A 20690-nucleotide genomic window follows, 5' to 3' on the forward strand; every position below is an offset into this window, starting at 1 on the left:
TTTTTTAAAAAACAGGGCAGTATTCTGCAAGGAGGAGTTTGCACAGATGTTGCCCAAAACTTTCAGGCAGGAGTGCCACTGGACGGGATTGCAGTGCACGTTTTAAAACCGCACTGCTCTAGCCTCAAGGGGGAATGTTCTTTCTCACACTCCTGTGCGCTTGCATTCTCATAGTGTGCAAACATTTTAATAAAAGTGTGATGCAAAGATAGCCAGCGTCCTCTAGATAAGGCAGTGACTGACTCTCTGCAAGGGGATGCTGGGTGCCCCCACCCTGCCGAAGGAGGCAACAGCAGCTTTGCAGGCAAATACAATATGGGGGTGGAGAGGGGATTATGCAAAGGAACTTCCGGCTTCTCGGGTTGCTGCCTCTTCCTTGCTGCAGGGCCAATCGGTGGCGCTGGAGGTGGCACCTACTGAAATGGGCGAAGGAGCTCTTAGGTGTGAATGATGCAACTGTCCTCCTCTCTTGCTTGTCCTAGCTTTGAATCATCTGCAAGGAAGTTGAATCATTCATTCATTCATTCACTAGGGGGGGGGGGAAACCCCAACTAGGACTTCCTGGATAGCAAGCATTTTGAGTATGGCTCGAGTTTCCCCTACTCACCATGTGTTACTGCATCAAAAAGATGCAGTAACCTTACTTGACGGGAAAACTCCCCAGCTAGGAAGGAGGTAGCATCCTCCCCTGTGTTTCAGAATCTGCAGCTGTGAGCTTTGAGTGATACTGCTGTTTCTGCCTTAGGATGTGAACATCTGCTTGTGGGGAAATGTTAGGTTTTTTTGTACCCGGAACTGTGCTAGGCACTGCTTCTCATAGACCATCCACGTGGCCCTGTCCTTGCAGAGAGCGTTTTCAAGTCTGCATTAGAGGCCAGGGTGTGATAGGAGGGAGACTGGAGTGGAGAGGGAAGAGCTGGGTGGCAGCAGAGAGATGCAGGTATAGTTTAGAGAGAAGTTCTCAATCTTCTCTCTCACGTTTATATGCTGCAGGATGAGCCCTGAAGGGGCCCCAAAGTGGCTCTCAGTTGCCTTGTGTGTCCTTGTTGTTTTTAAAACAGTTACCAGCTTGACTACAGTGCAAAACAATGAAACCAAAAATAAGGTGGGGAGAGTGCTCTGGTCCTGCTTGTGAGCATCTCCGAGGCACCTGGTGAAAACAGGATGCAGGGCTAGATGGGATGCTGATCTAGCAGCCAGGCTCTTCTTGCATCCTCTGTCAGAATATTCTGAAACGGAACCAGTGCAATGTCTGCTGCTTCCCTAGAGTCTTCCTCTAGAGCTCCCCAGCTGGAGAAGAGGCTGAGCTCTCTAGGCTTTCCCTTTGAGAGGGAAAAAGAGCAAACCTCTGGTTGCCTCCAGCCTTCAGGTGGAAAAGCTCACCCTCTCTCACCAGACTGCACTCTAGAGGAATGTAGAATTGGAAGGAGCGTGCCTGTGTGTTTGTGTGCAGGTGCCGGCAGCATGGATGCATTTATAGTGGGGACAGTTTCAGAGGAAGCCGTCTGCCAAGTGGAGTCCTAGCAACCACAAGCTTCCAAAAAGTTTGGCCGCAGAAGTGCATCTGTGCATTGGTGAGAGTAGTGCAGCTCTCATTTATTTTGTATGCATATGTTTCCCCCCCTGGTGTGGGCAAGGGGATATTCATTGGCCTGGATTCATTTGCACAGATCCTACACTGTGCTTTGCAGGTACAACTCCAGCAGATGATTGGGGGGGGTGTGGAGTTGTGCTGAATGTGGTATTCCTTAAAGGGCCAAACTTTGCAAGAAAACAGCTGTGCCTTGCCCTCAATCTTTAGTATGGTGTATTTCTTTTCCTGTTTGTAGAAAAAAAGAGGGTGGCTTGCGAAGCTCCTACTCCCAACAGTGAACTAACCCACTTTGATCTGTTCCTTTCCAGTGCTGCTCACAGCCGTCAACTGCTACAGTGTGAAGGCCGCCACCCGCGTCCAAGATGGCTTTGCGGCTGCCAAGCTCTTGGCTCTCGCCTTGATCATCATCCTGGGCTTCGTTCAGCTGGGAAAAAGTGAGTGTGTATGTGTGTTTTGCTTCTTCAAAAAACAGGATGGAAGTGGAGGAGAAGGTGGTACAGGGGTAGGGGTGGCAGGTTGTTAGGGAGGACTTCCCCCAAATTCTGGCTCTAGCAGCAGAGGCAGAATAGCTTTAAATATTGTACCTGATTTCGCTGTCCGCAGCTCCAAAAGCTCCAGGAAAGGGAGGCAGATTTAGGGGAGTGCAGCCACTTTAGTTGCACTTGGCATGGACAAGAGGTGGGGGCACCAGATTTTGGTGTCACGTACGGCACTGCTGAAATTTGGGACCCCAAGGCCTGCCACTGCAGGCAGCCCCCCTGTTTCTTCTATTTGAGACTAGACTTGATCTCTCTCATTATGGTCCAGGGAAAACAAAACTGCATTTTCTCAGGTAACTGCAAAAATAGGAGAAACGTTCCAGAAAACGCCTTGTAACGGCGCATCTTTCACTTGGGCAATGTGGTAGTTCTGAGATCTGACCGGATGCTCAGGACAAGCTGTCAGACGAAATTCAGCAGCTACAGCTATTCCTAGCCTTCATGGATATGAAATGCTAGTGAAAGCTTCATTTGCACAGAGACATCCATGGCACATTTGGTCTCTCTGTTTTTCATTTTTCTAATCTTAAAATTCAGTTCCCTGTATTGTCACCTTCATTTGTGGATTTTATCTCTCCCCGCCCCCGCCCCCGCCCCCCCCCCCCCCCCCAGTTTAACCACTCAGGAAAGTTAGCATTTTTAGTGCGAATTTCTCCAAATAGAGACAATTTTTGTATACAGTTTTGACTAATATACAGATTTTGGAAGCAATTTCCTCTAACGTCAGGCATTCTTGTCTGTTACACTCACAAAGTGCATGCATTTTCACTCACATTTCCCCACGGCACATACATTTTATGGTTGCCAGACTGCATTGCAAAAAAAAATCAGAGTACAAATGTCGAAGTGTGGTGCGTTCTGGTTTGTGTATTGGTTCAAGGTGTACAAAGTAGGTCATTAAAATGCAAACGGCATCAAATTTCTGCCTCATCCCTAAGGATGAGCGACCCTTGACAGCCTTTATCTTCCTTCCTCCCTCATTTGCTGTGCTCTCTGCCCCACATCAGCCTTTTATGAAACGAGAGTTGCTTGGGAAGAGTCAAGTTTTCCCCTTGACCCTGTCTGACCTTCCCTGGCTCAGATCTTGTCCTCTTGACTGCATGTACCCTCTGCCCTTCCTGCCTGTATCGCTGTTGTTTTTAACATGGCAGGACGTGGTGGGCACCTGAGCCAACCCCTCATTCAACAGGGGTCCAGGCAGGCTGGTCACATGGCTTGTGGCAGCCTGTTTCTGCTTTCGCTGCTTGTCTAGGAGAGGAGATCAAATGCCAGGATGGTGTTTCCCTTCTGTGTGTTTTCGCCAGCCGGCAGGGCTTGCTTGGTGCAAAATAGCACACACATGCACACCCCTTCCACTCCCACTTGCTGGATATTTGACTCCCAGAAGAGAGATGCAGGCAGACGAATGACGCCTGTGGGCTGTCAGTACAGGATAGTCTTCATGAGGAAACTGCGCCCCCTCCTGTCCTTCTGGGGAAATCTAGAAAGCAAGCAGGGGGCTGTTGCCTCCACCCCCATGCAAAGAGATACATATAGAGCAGTGTTCCCCAACCTTGGCCTCCAGCTGTTTTTGGACTACAACTCCCATCATCCCTCGCTAGCAAGACCAGTGGTCAAGGATGATGGGAATTGTAGTCCAAAAACAGCTGGAGGCCCAAGGTTGGGGAACACTGATATAGAGGATCGATTGCCACAAGATGCTAGAAGTCAGGAAATAGGTGCTTGTAATTTTCACCACACTTGCTTTGCATGCACTTCTTCAGTGCTGGTGTCTGTTTTCAGGTGGGGCTGGGAAACTCCTCCTGCCCAAATCCTGGAAAGCTCCTGTCAATCAGTGTAGAGTTTATGCTGGGCTAGCTGAACTGGTGGTCTGACTCAATATAAGGCAGCTTTATGTGTTGGTAACATAGGTTTCCAGGAATTCAGGCATACCGTTTGTGTCTGGGGTTATCTCAAGGGCTTGCTTTCTTCTGTACAAACCCAGAAGCTCATCAGTAGCCATCAGCAGAGGCCTTGTTCCGCATCTTGCCACCTTCCGGCTTTTCCCTACCGACGCCTAGATGAGTCCCGGGCCCTTGTATGACCTCCATGGTGCCTGTGTTTATGTTTCCTGTCAAAAACGAACATTGGAAGAGCCCTTCTGGATCAGATGAGAGGTCCATGCAGTCCAGAATCCTGATCTCACAGTGACCAACCAGATTACCCATGGGGAATCCACTAGTGGGACCCAGAGTGCAGCTTAAGATTTCCAGTAACTCGTGTTCAGAGGCTCTCTTTCTCTTGACAGTGGAGGCCCTGGGGCAGCAGCCATCAGGGCTAGCGCATAGCCTCACCTCCCATGAATTTGTCTTCTTAAAGCCACCCAAGTTGGTAGCCATTGCTACATCTTGTGGGAGCAAATCCCATAGGTGACCTATGTCTGAAGAAGTCCTGAATTTTGTGTCTCCTGGATCTTCCTGCTTCCGGCTTAATTGGATGACTCTCTCTCTCTCTCTCTCTCTCTCTCTCTCCCATCCCCAGTTAGTAGGCACTAGTAGCCATAACCATGACTGTTCTGTTTTTATTTTGTTAGAGACTGGAAGGTCTAAATGGATTTTTGTTTTAGTTACAGCCCTGGTCTTCAAGTGTTTTGGGGTGTGTGTGTGTTTACAGATGGAGATTTGTTTTGCTGCTCTCTCTGTCTTGCACACTCTTGTTTATTTTCGTTCCATTTTTGTGTGTGCTTCACTTCGCAAGCTGCTTTCAAGCATCTTGCAGCTTACAAGCGGTCTAGAAATGCAAACAAATAAATGGAGCTTAATGAAGCAGTTCTGTCCAATGAAGACGCAAAGGGATAAAAAAAGAGCCTGTCTCTTAAGTTGAAAGATTTTCTTCCTTCCTTTCTTAACATCTCAGCATTTTAAAAGAATAAAGCTAACTTTGTTAATTGTGTTTGTTTCCTTCTAAATGGCAGAGCCTCGTGACACAAACTCTTGAAATGTCTTGCCAACCCGGACCTGGTTGGTGTCAGCACAGATCTCTCTGCTCAGCAATTTTCAGTATTTTTTGATAAACGGATAAGAAGCGGATGGGAACTTTTGAGGGAGGAATTCCTCCCTCTGTAAAACAAAACAGAAGGTTGTTGGGGGGGGGGAGGGAGCCCCTCTATTCTGGAGCAATATAAGGGACACTTGTTTAACAACAAAGCTTTCAGAAGGAATTCTCCACTTCTCTTTGCCCTCTTCGGAACTTGCAAGATATTATTTTTCCTTTCCCTCTTCTCCTGTTACTGCCTCCCCCTGTAATTGCCTTGTGACCTTTGGGCAGTTTTTCAGCGGTGATGCTTGCAAAACACACTTTTTTCTTCTTCCCACCCCTTCCATATTGCGTAGGGTGCTTTGCTCAACTTATTTCCTCCTTTAAGGTGGGCTGTCGTTAATGGCCATGGAATGCCGGCATCACCTTTTGGGCTCTAGGCTAATAATAGCCTTCCTTTAATATCTCCAGAGATTCCTTTCTCACTCACAGGAATCTGCCTCAAAGGTCTTCTCTGCATCTCAGGTCATGATTATGCAAGCAAGAAATCGGCAGACTCACAGCTGTAAACCAATCGTAGATTTTGAAATAGTTGACATTTGTGTTTCTATCACACTCCCCCCCCCCCATTACCTGTGTGCATCAATAAGAACTAGGGAGTTGGTTCCTTTTTTCTAACAAGATCAACACCCCGAGGCACTCAGCTTCTGAATTCTGCACATGACAAGTTCTGCGTTCTTGTGCTCTCCCGTCATATAACTCTCACTTTGTGTGCAGGATGCAACCCAAAAAAGGTACCCTGCACATGCTGTGCATAGATAATGATGGGAAAACGGTGTTGTCTGGTTAAGAGCCATTTGGTCTGGTTGTTGGGTTTACAATCTCACCCCTTAATATGCTGCACTTCACAGTTCCCAGAAGCGATTCACAGTTTTGATTTTTTGTTTTTATTGGGCATTTAATGCATTTTATATTAAAAACCTTTGTTGAGGTGGTTCACAGGTCTTATACGCACAAAATAGCCATTAAAACAACCTTGAAGCTATCAAATACAATAATATAGCATCAAAGAGGAGCTATACATTAATAAAAAAAGTAGCGAGAACAGAAAAACTTTAAGTATGCAGGCAGATCCTAATCCAACTTTTGCAAGCTTTCTTCCCTCCAGATGTTTGTCCTGCCCCAGCCCAGCTTTCTCAGCCACCACATCAAACCCCCAAAATGAGATTCTTCCTCACCTCATGGCTTTTCTCTCACTATGCCTCAACAGAAGCCCTATATCAGGGCACTCCCATCTTCTCTGGATCCGCATTGCACCATTTTTCCTGCTTGCAAAGCGGCCTTTGCCAACCCTGGTGCTCTCCAAATGCTTTGGAGTACAATTCCCATCAGCCCCAACCAGAAGAGCCACATGATCCTGGGCTACAACTTTCTCCCTTCTGCATGCTGATGGGAGCTGGAGTCCAAAAACAATGGGAGAGCTGCAAGTTCTCTAGCCCCAACCCCAGTAAATGGAATAGTTTTGATCCATTGACAAAATGATGCTGAAGTCAGCACTTAGCTCTGTGGGGAGCATTCCATAGCAGGACTCTTTTCTCTGGTCACCACTTACAAATGGAGGGGTTCCCAAAGGCCTTGTGCAGTTCTAGATAATTGGGCTGGGTCAATAACCTATTCCCATCTGCCTTTGAGAACAAAGATTTTTCCAGTAAAATGTGCACCTTCTTTGTTTGCAGTGGCCCACTGAGTAATCACTAAAGGAAGCATTAGCATCAAAATTTGTAATGGCAAAGATGCATAAAAACCCACCTCTTCTTCTACTAAGTTGGCTTGGGCAGGGATGGCCTGGCCACAGCAATTCATGCATTGGTAACTTCAATGTGCTATATGCGGGGCTAACCTTGGGCCTGGTCCAGAGGTTCCAGCTGGTGGAAAATGCTTTGGCCAGACGGTTGATGTTGCCAGCACATAACTCTGGTGCTCAAAAGCTTGCACTGGCTGCCTGCATGCTGCTGGGCCAGCTTCATTGTTCTTGTATTCAGCTACAGGCCCCTTAACAGCTTGAGTCCAGGATGTTTCAAGGGCAGCCCAAGCCCTTGCATCCCTGCGTCATCGTTGAGGTCTGCTAGTGGTCCTCCGTGGCTCAGACCCACCAGAAGTTGTGTGCTCAGTATCATGGGCCTGATTTTGTGGATCTCTCTTCCAGTTGAGTTCAGACAGGACAGCTCCCTGATGAACTTCTGGCATCTACTGAAAATGTTTTATTCAGCACTGGCATTTTAATTGATGTTACAGTTCCAATGAATTTTTATCTTTTCTATATTGTACTTTTTGTACACTGCTTAGAGACAACTGTAGGTATTTAAATTGTTTAAATAAAAAAAATTAAGTTCTGGCTGCTTTTGCATGTCTTTGAACTAAATAATTTTTCAGGTCAGCTGTCAGACCCAGCTTTGCAGTAAAGCCATTTTTCTCCCGTCTTCTGGGGCTCTTCTCCTGAGCTTCTGCTGAACAGATGCAGGGTCATTTAAGGACACTGCAAGTGCGCTTAGCTTTGGTTGCTCTTCATGGGAAGCTTAGGTGTGTGACTTTGGCTGAATGTCTTATTTTTTAAAATGGTGTTTTACACATCTGTCACACAGATGGGGAAGTTGCAGCCTTCCACATGTCACCCTCCCAACTCCCTTCATCCTTGATCGCTGGCTGGAGGTGCTGGGAGTTGGGAGCCCCCAGTAACAATTTCATTACAGGCCCTTGCTTTTTAAAGTTTGATTTTATCAGTACGTGTTACACTATTTTATGCTGACCTTTTTGATAGTTTTCTTTTCAAGTCTGGATAAACACTTTTGTAATTGTCATGTGGTTCAGACATCTTAGCATGATCTCAGCATTGCTTTTTTTGAGAGGGGTGCCTAAATAATGAAAAGTTGAAAGTAAACGAGGAGAAAAACAGCACATTTCATTAGGTGTGATTATATACTTAATTACTTTACCCCATCCATTAGAAATTATATTAGTATAGTCAAATACAAAAGACACACACAGGAAATCAGTAAAGAGAGGTGGAGAGAAAAAAGCTGATGATAATAATAATAACTACAATTTGAGGATTTAAGTGGTTTATAAATTTTGGGGAGTGGGAAATTGGACTAGGAAGAAAATGTGCCCTTTACACTCCATAAGAAGGATCTCTTGCAGTGTTGCAAAGGATTCTGAGACATATCATATATATAATTTCTAGCTGAAGCTTGTGCATTTGGGCCGCTCTTGACCATCTAAGGAACCTCATTACCTTGTTCACTCTTGCGAGAGAAATATTTACCTCCAGAAGAAAGAGCGCTTTGTCTAATTCGTTTGGCTGGTGATGCTTCTCCCAGGGGAGGCTGGCGTCTTTATTGTACTCAGATTCCCTTTATTGGTGGACATCGCCCCTTCCCCACCTCTTCCAACGAGGCTTATCTGACTAATTCCTTGGCTTGGCACCAACGTTGGGGAAGAGGGGATTGTCTCGGATTTTCTTATTAGAACCAGACCTGGAAAAGATGAGAACAGCCTTCTTTTCTCCTCCTGGATGGATGGCACTTGAGCACTGGCAGCAGAGTGCAGAACACTCACCTGGTGCTTTTTCTAAATTGTGTACCTCTATTTAAGACTGTACATGATGCTGCAGCAAAACACATGGCAAGGGCAAACTAGAAAGCACCGGAGCCCTGCTTCTGGGTCCTTCCCAAGGAAAAGCAGTGGTGATCTTCAAAAGCAGAAATTTCAGGAATGACATGGGGTTTGTAGACTGGGCTGCCAGAAGAATTGAAGCCTTTGAGCCTGTTGCACATCCATATTCTGCCCTGTGATCTTATTAGTATTATCAGGTGACCAGTCAGGAACCTTACAGTGCACCTCTGTGTGTTCCTTGGCAAATGGGCTTGTAGTCAGTGCTGTTTAAATCCAGCACCAGATGCAAGCTGCAGTGGGTTCTGTTCCACTTGGGATATCCCAGTTAGTTAAAGTTCTAGCACAAGACTTTAGGTAGGAGCCCGGAACATAGGAAGCTGCCATATACAGAGTCGGATCATTGGTCCATCTAGACCAGCATTGTCTACAATGACAGGCAGCTGCTCCCCAGATTTCGGACAGGGAACAATCACAGTCTTATCTGGAGATGCCGAGGATTAAACCTGGGAGGGTAGATTCTCTAGGACTGAGCTGCAGCCCTTCCCATAGAATGGAGGGACTTCTTTACATCCCTCCATATTGTGGGGACTGTCCCATTTGTTCCTACTCTCTGCTTCCAGTTTCTGATCCAGAAGAAGTCCTTTCCTCTTATTCCATGACTGCTAAGCAAACACGGGTGGCTTTGGGGAGGAACTTCCATTGAAAGCTTTTTGGAAGTTCAAGCTCACCTCTTTAGGTGATGCTAAAATCCCGGATTCTGCTTGTGATGAAAAGCCCCAGAGCAAAAGGCAAAGTGGAGTTGGCAATGCCCAAACCCTAAATCACTCCTGATTTGCAAAGTTGAGCTGGCAACATGTTGCATCGCGCTCTCTGCCGTGCCCGCCTGGCTTCAGGCACCATGGGCACCCGCCTTTGCCAGCTGGGCACGCCTGGCCCCGCAGGGCCCTCTTTCACCTTGGATAGGATGCTTGAAACCTGTGATTAAAAAGTAGGCAGGCCATATGACACATGCACACTTATCTGTGCAATTATGCTCCTGACCCTACAGTGCAAGACTTGGTTAAGTTTTCCTGTTAAGCTTCTCTGGCAGTGTTGAGGGCTGTGTAGGCAGCTTGTGGCCTTAGACCAGGGGTGAGGAACTGGGGGCCAAATGCAGTCCCTTCTGGCCTCTCTGCTTAACCCTTGGGACACCCACCAGGACACCCTCTCCTCTAGTACTTTTGCCTTGCTGCCATGTAAAGTCTTTTGCGATGAAAACACACTTGTCTTAACGGAAGCAGAAAGCCAGACTTGCAACTTTGGTGTTTCTTCTAGAAGCCCAGCGTGGCAGCTGAAATTATATTTGGGGGAGAATTAAGCAGAGTTTGCATCACATCACATCTAGCATGATTTCCTTTTCTACATAAATGTGCACATACTCGTGTCCCCCCCCCCCTTCAAACTGGCACTGCCCTGTGCTGGATTACTCAGTAGGCAGACTAGGAACATCCTTAAGGCATCAGTAAAGCAGGAGCACAAAACAAAAATGAGAATTTTTGTTGGAAACAATTGGACTTTTCAAAAAACAACATTGAGGTAGTTATCATGGGAAAAATAATAACTTTGTTAGACTTTCCTCCTCCTCCTCCTCCTCCTCCTCCTCCTTCTTCTTCTTCTTCTTCTTCTTCTTCTCCTCCTCCTCCTCCCGCCCTTCATCTGAGGATCACAGGGCAGTTTACAGTTTTAAAACACAACAATAATAATTTATTATTTATACCCTACCCATCTGGGTGGGCTTCCCCAGCCACTCTGGGCGGCTTCCAACAAAATATTAAAATACAATAATGCATCAAACATTAAAAGATTCCCTAAACAGGGCTGCATAACATAAGAACAAACAAAACAATACAATACCCCCTCCCCTGTTTAAAAGGTGGTTGATTGTTTAACAGCCAAGGTCCTGGGTGAAGAGGAATGTTTTCACTTGGTGCCTAAAGATATGTAATGAAGGCACTAGGTGAGCCTCCTCAGGGAGAACATTCCACAAATGGGGAACCACCACAGAAAAGGCCCATTCTTGTGTTGCCACCCTCTGAATCTCTCTGTTCTTTTTTATTATTTATCCCCACCTAAACCAAGGGGGTGTCCTACGAACATAGACTGAAATAATGCGAGGAAATCAGATCCGGCCATGAATTGCACAGGACATACATGCATGTAAACGTTTTAGCATGCATGTAAGTTTTGTGCCATTTCAGAAATAACACTTTGCGGTTCAGTATTGTTTTTATTTTAACTGTCTATGTGGGGGCAGCATAATCTTCTCAGTGCTTAGGACCTCTAAAGGTCTTAATCCCTCCCTGGCGCTGCCCCTCTCCATGTCTGCAGCAAAGTTGCTATTCTCTGCGCTCTGAGTTGCTCCATCTCTCGTGGCCTCTTGCTGAAACCAGGAACAGCCAGCAAACTTCCCTTGGGCAAATCCGTACCGTAGATGAAGGTGTTTTGTTCCTGGCTGTGTTGTGAGCCAAGCAAAGACCCTTAATTAGCTTGTGTTCCGTTGGCCTGGAAGCCCAGTTGGCCGGCTTCTTACTTCTTCATCCTTTTGTGGCCTCTGATCCAAATCTTCTGAGCGGCTCAAAAGCCAGAGGAAATAGGCTTAGGGAGAAGCAAGTCAGACTACTGCAGGGCGTTCTGTCTTGAAAGCCAGGAAGAGGACGTGCCATGAGAAAAGCTGCAGCGTTCGGGACTTTTGGTTTAGAGAAAAGGCAAGAAAGAAGTGATACGATGGACGTTTATAAAATGATACATGGCATGGAGAAAGTGGGTGGAGAACAGTTTTTTCTCCCTCCCTCATAATACTGGGACGTGGGTGGCACTGTGGGTTAAACAACAGAGCCTAGGACTTGCCGATCAGAAGGCCGGCAGTTCGAATCCCCGCGATGGAGTGAGCTCCTGTTGCTTGGTCCCAGCTCCTGCCAACCTAGCAGTTCGAAAGCACGTCAAAGTGCAAGTAGATAAATAGGTACTGCTCCAGCAGGAAGGTAAACAGCGTTTCCGTGCGCTGCTCTGGTTCGCCAGAAGCGGCTTAGTCATGCTGGCCACATGAGCCGGAAGCTGTACACCGACTCCCTCGGCCAGTAAAGCGAGATGAGCGCCGCAACCCCAGAGTCAGTCATGACTGGAACTAATGGTCAGGGGTCCCTTTACCTTTTACATAATACTAGAACTCATGGATACGAATGTTGGAAGATTCAGGACAGATAGAAGAAAGTATTTCTTCATAGTAAAACTATGGAACTTACTGCTACAGAAGACAGTGATGGGAACTTGGACAACTTTAAAAGAGGACAGCTTCATGGAGGAGCTATCAATGGCAACTACCCTGATGGCTGTGCTCTGCCTCCAGAGGTAGAAGCAGTAATGCTTCTGAAGACCAGTTGCTGGAAATCAGAACTGGGGAGAGTGCTGTTGTGTGTTTCCTGCAGGCATCTGGTTGGCCACTGTGAGAACAGGGTGCTGGACTACACGGGCCTGATCCAGCAGGCTCTTCTTATTTTCCCAGGGGTTGCTTTCCACAGCATTGTCTATCGGCCTCAGCCAGCATGGCCAGGCTCCCATCAGCCCCTGCATTACACAGCCATGCCGGCTGGGGCACGTGAAGTTGGCATCCCCCAAAACTGGAGGGCAGCAGACAGGCGAAGGCTGTTGTGTTTTGCAAGCAGGCAGAATGATGCAATGGGGTCTGGTCGAGATGGGAATGCCCTGATTTGGGCCTCCTGTTGGGGCAAATCAGGAAGAATCTCGCTTTGGGGGTTTGATGTGGTGGCGGCTGATGAGGTTGGGCTGAGGCAGGATGAGCCCCACCTTGTTTGTGAGAAGCCTTCCAGACAAAGTGGGGAGCAGGATGGTACAGGATGCCTGGTGTTCGTTCCCAGGCGCTGGCCTTGTGCGAACACCAGGGGCTCTTCAACTTGAGTTAATAATGTGCTTTTAGCCCAGCAGGGGAGGAGGAAATCTGGCAGCCAAGGCCCCATTTGTGTGTGTGTGCTCGTCTCAGTACATTTTAATAATAGCACTTCATGAGTGTCTGCTAACAAACTTTGCACTCCTAACCTGCAGCGGAGAAGAATTAAGTCTTCCTTTTGTATCAAGGAGAGAGAAGGAAAGTTCATTTTTGTTTTGCCCTGAATTCACATTAGTGGTTTGGGCACTCTTGGATTGGGGTCCTGAATCTCACCCCACTTTTTTAGTTTGGACAGCACAGGGCGAAGTAGGTGTTGGGTACCCTCTTTGAAGCTCTGCAGCTCATAGCACATGCTTCACACTCAGAAGGTCTTGGAATTCCAGCCCCCAGTCAGGATCTCAAAATCTGGGGAGCCGCTATCACTCCGTGCAGAGCAGGGGGTGGGCAGAAAGTAGAGCTCAGTCTATCAGTAGACTTGAACTAGACGTGACTAAGAATTTTTGACCAGTGCTAGAAACTCAGATATATAAGCTAGACACCAAATGGCTCCTTAAACCAAGGTTACAGTCACCAAAATGGAATGTCTAGCTGCCATTTGGGGGCAAGACATCTTAAAGTCTTATTTTTCAAATGATTGACTGCTGTGACATCCAGCTAGTTCAGATGACAACCTTGAGCTAGGTTAAGAGCTTTGAGAACTTAAAGAATAAAAGTCACTTGATCCAGGGATAGTCCACATATATCTTGGCCTATTCTGACCTCTTTTTCTTGATGGTGACTGCTCCTGCTCAGGCTGCACAGAAAAAGCATTTTGGTTCCGGAAATTCATTCTGATTGTGCAGATAAAATATAACTGATGGAATTCTACAGGATGGGGTGGTATTAGTGTGTGAAAACAGTCCAGATCCAATGATCCCAGGCATCTTCACTTGGACACAAGTGGTTGATTCCTTGCTTTTGACTCCTTGTTTAACAAGAGCAGCAACCAAAGGATGCTTTTCGTCTAAAGTGGGCTGCTGAAATTAAAACGGCTAACAAGGAGTGGGCTCTGGGACTGCGAGCTCATTTCAGTTCTCCGACTGGACATTTCACAAGTTGCAAGAGGAGGGGGCGTAGCTCAGTGACAGAACATGCAGAAGATCCTGGGTTCACTCACTGGCAGGATCAGGACTGTTCCCTGTCAGAAACTTTGGAGAAGCCACTGCCAGTCAGTGTAGACAACACTGAGTTCTAAAGTTGGGGTAGCTTTGGGCATTTTGTCTACGTACATAATTAGCATTCCACCAGGACCCAAGACCAGCACCCCTGGGACTCTTGGCTCCATCTCAAACCCACTTAGTGTTGGAGATCAGAAGACTTAAGGTGCCTTCGGACCATTGTGAGGGCCTTTGAGATATTGCCTTCATTTCCTTTTATCTTGTCAATTATATCAACTGTTCCTTCCCCCATTTTAGGCCTACCTGTACTCATCTTCAATAATTGCAGTTAATAGCCCCTTTATGCCAGCTATCCAGCCCTGTTAGGACTGTGCATCCATGGCATGAAAATTAAGCATTCCAGGCATGAAACAACTCAAATTTTCTCTTTCTTTCTCCCCTCACCCTCCCACAAAAGATCCCTTGGGTGGTAATTAAAAAGGACAGGCCACCGTTTCCAGCAGTTCTGCCCACTTAAGAACTGCGGACGGAAGGCTGTTGTTGGAGCTCGTTAATTTTAATTTGGTTAATTTTAGAGCCGAGTGTGGTTGGAGAGGCATCTGAGCTTGGCGCCATGGTGGGGGAACCTTGGCTTGTCCCAGCAGCTGTTGCTGTGTTGCGAGGGCATTTATGGTTAACCGGTTGAATTAAGAAGAGGGGGTTGGAGGGTGTGCTGGGGAAGAAGGGAAGACTAGCAAGGATGCCTGTAAACGGAGAAGGCCATTTTGAACTGCAGCAGGTGCTTAGGAAGGGGTGGCACCAACCTGGTGGCATCATATTCTATAGCAGTGTTTCCCAACCTTGTGCCTCCAGCTGTTTTTGGCCTACAATTCCCATCATCCCTTGCCACTGGTCTTGCTAGTCAGGGATGATGGGAGTTGTAGGCCAAAAACATCTGGAGGCACAAGGTTGGGAAACACTGTTCTATAGCAATGTAAGCACCACCTGTCTCTTGCCACCCTCCTCCAGTGATTTAATAGTTTGCCTGCAGTTAGAAGACCTGTGCCGTGCCCATGGGCCAAAACGGCTACATAGCTTATAACCTTGAGAGCATCAGGTTGGTCTTCAGGAAGAAGCTTTTTAAACCTAGCCCTACTATTTGGGGAGATTGGAGGCTGGTCCTGGGATCTTTTCAGGACAGATAAAGAAAGTACTTCTGCAAGCAGCACATAGCCAACCTGTGGAACTCACTCCCACAAGAGGCAGTGCTGGGCACCAGCTTGGATGGCTTTAAAAGAACGTCAGACCTATTCGTGGAGGAGAGGACTATTGATGGCTACTTGCCATGGTGACTCTGTCCTGCCTCCACGCCAGAGGCAGTGATGCTTCTGAATAACAGTTACTGGAAACTGCAGGAGGGGAGAGGGCTGCTCTTGTGCTCGAATCCTGCTTGCTGGTTCCCCACAGTGGTTGGCCATTGTGAGAACAGGATGCAGGACTAAACGGGCCATTGCCCTGGTCCAGCAGGCTCTTTGCTTCTTGTGTGCAAAATTCATCAAGCCGTTTCCAGACTAAATGTAACAGGATTGAACTCATGGTGCACGGTTGAGTCATTGGTGGCATGTCTTTCCCCCGCACCTGTGAGTCATGTTGCCACGTGGGGATGAGCAAGCCTGAGAACCCTGCAGTTAGCAGGGCCAGTGGTGGAAAGCCTCCAGAGGGCAGGACCCCAGAGATCTCCCTCAACAAAGCCTCCTTTGGAAACGCACTTGCCTTGCCCTTCCGTTGGGCTCTCGTGCCTCTCTCCTCTGCCGTCTTGTTCCAGCTAGTGATGCTGGCAGCAGGCCGCCCAGCAAGTAAAAAGCCTAGTGAACTGTTCTGTGTAGTTTATGGAAGAAAGCTGCTTTTGTTGCAAATTTGTCTTCCCCTCCTTTCCCCCTCACCTCATTGTGAGTCGCTGGAATGCGGAGTTTGAGAAAGGGTGAAGAGTTAAACCCCAAATGCAGCCACAGCGCCCATGTGACTGGGCTCTCTGGGCTCTTAGCGCCCTAAGACAAATCACATGTGAGGCAGCAGGGAGGTCAGGTGGCCACCAGTGACCTTCCCAGATCCCTTTTCTACCCCTCCGGGCGCACCTGGGGGCTCCGTCTTCAGAAGGGAGCCAGGAAACGGGAACTCCTATGTTCTCAGCCTCCCTCTCCTAGAGGAGCCTGGGTTTGGCCTCCAGATCAAAAGGCATGAAACGAAACGTCCACCGAGACGTCTTCAGAACTAAAATAAACGCAGCAAACGTGCTGGAAGTGTCTTCAACAATTGAAGACCACCCCCTCCCCTCCTCTCCCCTTATATATATTTTTTCCTGGGCTGTTTCCATTCAAGAACGGATGAATAACAGGAACTCCAAATATTTGGACCCTTCCCACAGCTGACAGGGACGTGAGCACTTGAGGGTTTTCTTGGGCGCCTCGGGAACCTGAGGAATCCTTTATGTCCTCACCAAGGTGGGGGGGACGAGGACCGCAGCATTTTGGTTGAAACTTTGTGCTCCTCTTGCCTGAAAATCCTTGTGGGGCTGGCCTCTGGGGCTGAGCTGTAGCCTCTGTCACTCTGCCAGAAGCCGTCTTTGCAATTGCTTCCTAGGAGCTTAAGATGAGAAATGACAGAGCTGCCGCTTGGCTAAGATTGTAGTAGGCATTCTGGGTGGCATGGGACGTTTGGGCACTTGGGTTCAGTTGCTCGGGGTGCCTTGCGGACATGATCCAGTTTGCATGCCGAAGGCCTCGGGTTCCCTTTCCGGCAAATCCCAGCATTGAAGGGCAGAGCTCAGGGGCAGAGCGTTTGCTTTGCATGCAGAATGCAGGTAGGACTGGGAATGTTGCCAGTCTGAAAACGCCAGAGAGCTGCTGCCAGTCAGTGTGGGCAGTGCTGTGCTGGATGAACCGGTGACCTAACTTTGTTCCTTTTTGTATTGGGGAGAGAATTGTTTCCTTGGTATGGAACATAAAGAGGAAACGGAAGGGCTGCTTTAGGTCAAAACTGTCTTGCTAGCTAATCTCTTGTTGTTTGGACCCCCTTCTTCCTTGGATGTGGACCAGGGCTGGGGAATCGTTTTTCAGCCTGAGAGCCACATTCCCTTCTTTGGGGCCACATGCCGGTGGTGGGCAGGGCCAGAGATAAAGTGGGTGGGGCAACAATGGTGAACTTCACCTTTCTACAGTAGGCTGGTTTCCACACACAAGCATCCCCCTTTGTACAGGCAAGCAAAAGCACTAAGGCAACAGTCAAACAGAAGATCCTTGGTTCAGTCCCTGGTATCTGCAGGTAAGGCTAGGATAAACTCCTACCTGAATCCTCTGCCTGCAGCCAGTGTAGAGATAAAACTGAGCTAGGTGATTCTGTATAAGGCCCTTTCCTTTTTTCTATAGCGTCCAGCATAAAGCTGCCCACCCATTCAGAAGAAATGTATTCTTACAGCTTCAGCCATAAAAAAAGCTCACTGAAATGGAGACACTGTATTTGAACACCTTGTGGTTTTTGTCCCCCCCCCCTGTGTTTTTACCCTGTGAAGACGGTCCTGGAATCCTGAGCCCTGAACACTCCTTTGATGGCACGAAATTGGAGGTTGGGAACATCGTCCTGGCCTTGTATAGCGGTCTCTTCGCATATGGAGGCTGGTGAGTTCTGTGTTCAAACATCCTAAGCACACATCCACACTTGACATTTAAAGCACTCTTATACCACTTTAACAGCAACAGCTCCCCCCCCCCAAGGATCCTGGGAAGTGTAGTTTGCTATGGGTGCTGAGAGTTGCTAGGAGACCCCATTCCCCCTGCATAGCTACAATTCCCAGAATTCCCTGGGAACACAGACTTACTGAAAAGGCCCTGCCTTCCGTTGCTCTCAATATCCCTTCTGCAGTGGTTGGCACCCAGACCAGGGCCTCCCATATACATATTAATGAACACAGAGGTTTGTGGATTTTTGGCACACGCATGGCAGGCTTGCCTGACACGGTAAGTCACAGGTAATGGGTTACTGTGGACAGCTCCCCCATAACTCCTCTTCTAGCAGGAGCAGCAGATCACAATCCGTGGCTCAGCCCCTCATCTGAAGAGGGGACTGCAGTTTTGCTCCAAACAAATCACAATCAGAAGACTGTGTTCTGCTCTTGGTTCCTCAGCTGTGGTTTGAAAAGAGAGTAATGCTCCAGGATTGCTAATTCAGATGCCACTGTTAAGTCCATGGTTTGTTGTTCCTGTCAGGAGAGGAGCCTTCTGTGTGTTCGTGATAAAACAATTACCTGTGGCTTCCTGTGCCACGCGCGTGAGAGAGAAATCTTTCCTAAGCTGCAACCTTGATGCTTCTTATCAAATCTAGACTTACTCTCAAAGTAGACCCACTCAATGAACATGGCTAACTTGGGCTTATTCATTTCAGTGGGTCTACTCTAATTTGATTTAGTTGGATACAACCCTATAATCAAGGGCAGGATGCCTCTTATCCCACTCAGCAAGCTGAATTACTTTTAAAATCTTTGTCCTTTGCAGGAATTACTTGAATTTTGTCACGGAAGAGATGATCAACCCTTACAGGTAAGGGGTTTCTTTTCATAGAATCATAGAGTTGCAAGGGACCGTGGGGGTCATCTGCTCCAACCCCCTCCAATGCAGGACTCTTCTGGCCCAACGTGGGGCTCGAACCCACGACCTTGGGATGAAGAGTCTCATGCTCTAGCAACTGAGCTATTAGTTCTGTTTCTTTTGCTCTTCTTTTGCCTCTGGGCAACTCATTGATGAAGGAAGGAGCTGAGCCTTTGCCTCTCATCCTTGTTCACCAAAAGTCCCCTAACTCGCCTGCCACAAACTGCCCCACCAGGTGCCTTGCAAAGAGAACAACAAAATGGCTGCTGGGAGGGGGCTTTGGTATCGGGTTCAATATGGTGTTTGTGGGTGGTGGTTGCAGCACAGCTTCCTTGCACTTTTGTGCGCTGTGTTGGCCCGTGAAACAGCCTCCCTGGTGATCAGATATTGCTGTACTTGCCACCACTTCAACGCTTTTACTGACGTCAGTTGGTTGGATTGCCTCTTGGTTTTCTAGGAAAGAGGCTTCCAACAGCTGAATGGCAGGTTGAAAACTCAACAGGTAAAGCTTCCTCCATCACTGTCTCTAGGCAAAGCTCCTCCTGTCAACAGATTCATATATTATTTAAAAATATTTATGTACTCTTGTTCATAAAAAAACAACACCAGAGCGGTTTACAGCAATTGTACAAACCAACCCGTACTTGCTATGGCTGTCCTAAGCCTTGGAAACCCTGTGCTGGGTGTGTGTTTGAGTGCCTTTTACACAGATCCCCAAGTTCCAAGAAAAAGTGCAGCACAAGACAATTAAAACTAATTCCTTAATTGGAAAGCCCATTAAAAATATGATTTAAACCTGGAAATGTTTTTTTAGCGTCCTCACCCAGCTCTCATAGATCAATATTTATTGATCACTGTTCTCCAGATGCCCGTCCTTATGAAGCCAAAGCAGCCACGCAAGCAATAGGAAGATCAGGCAGTTTGGGAGGGGGACCCCAAATTTTGCAGAAGTTCAAAATAACTTAAAGCTAAGGGAGGATTTGTAGCAGGCCCTGCTTTCAGAATCCTAAAATAAGGCTTCATCTGGGGCGGGAGGTGTGATTGACTTGTATTTATAGATTTTCAGTGTTTCTCCAGAACTTGTTTTTTGCATAATAAGAGTCACCAGCTTTCTTTTCTGGCAGTGCTCGTGTGCCTCTTGACAGCTTTGTGGCATGCAGAGGAGGAGGAGGAGGATGATGATGATGATGATGATGATGATAATAATAATAATAATAATAATAATAATAATAATAATAATAATTAATAAATTTATTTATACCCCACCCATCTGGCTGGGTTTCTGGTTCCTGGCTGGCAAAGCTCTTCTGGGGTTGGAGCTGAATTTTGCTTCTCACTCATGTAGCTGTTGAAGAGCGCTGTTAGTTGGCAATGCCGTTATGAACTCCCTTTTCCCCACAAGTCATTCCGTACCATGTTATATAGCATGGGAGGAGTGGCCCTGTTTCACCAGACACCGAATATGGAAGCCTTATAATTCGGGCAGTTCAGGGAGAATTCAGATAGCAGGCTTCTGTCTATTGTTTCAATCAGAAATCTGGTGGAGTGTTGGTGTTTTTTAAAGAAAAGTTTAGCTGAACCCAGCTAAGCATCCTGTTGCCTGCAGCATTGAACCTGGTGCCCCAATAGGAAGCCCACAAGCAGGACCTGAGTGCAAGAGCAGCATCTGTCCCTGCTAACATCCCCCAGTATGCATAGGCATGCAACCTCCGGCAGTGAGGGACAGCATTGCCATCCTGACTAGAAGCCACCAAGAGCCTAGTCTTCCACGAAATCTTCTAATTCACGTGTGCAAAGCAGGATTTTGCAGCAAAGTGTGTTGGAATCAGATATGCCTGTTCTGATTCACGCACAGCCCTAAGAAGGCACAAACCGCCTGCAGCGGGTGGGGTCTGTGCTATTGTTCTTTCCCGGAGGCTGAGCCCCTCTCCCAACTCCCCGCGATGCTTGGCTCAAACTACAAAGGTTTGTACAGGCTCAGTTCATCTGACCTGGATGCTTTATAACTTCTAAAGTATGTTTGTTGTGGCTGCAATTAGATTGTCAAACACAGCATGTCCACTGGCCTCTCCTGGCTTTCTGGTCTGCTGGTTGGTTACATGTAGCATTGAGGAGGTCTTCATTTTTTAAAACTTTCTTGGTTCTTTTAAT

The 20690-nt window shown here is 47.4% G+C and overlaps 1 protein-coding gene across 1 annotated transcript in view; it reads left to right on the top strand.

Moving 5' to 3' along the window:
* Nucleotides 1–20690, top strand: part of SLC7A5 (solute carrier family 7 member 5) — a 46239-nt gene that overhangs the window by 14895 nt on the left and 10654 nt on the right. Inside the window, exons 2-4 of the mRNA XM_028739942.2 lie at nt 1903–2028; nt 17468–17573; nt 18447–18491. Of these exons, the coding sequence (XP_028595775.1) occupies nt 1903–2028; nt 17468–17573; nt 18447–18491 (277 nt within the window). The remainder of the gene's footprint in view (nt 1–1902; nt 2029–17467; nt 17574–18446; nt 18492–20690) is intronic.

Source organism: Podarcis muralis, chromosome 7 (assembly GCF_964188315.1).
Source record: "Podarcis muralis chromosome 7, rPodMur119.hap1.1, whole genome shotgun sequence".
NCBI classification, from domain to species: domain Eukaryota; kingdom Metazoa; phylum Chordata; class Lepidosauria; order Squamata; family Lacertidae; genus Podarcis; species Podarcis muralis.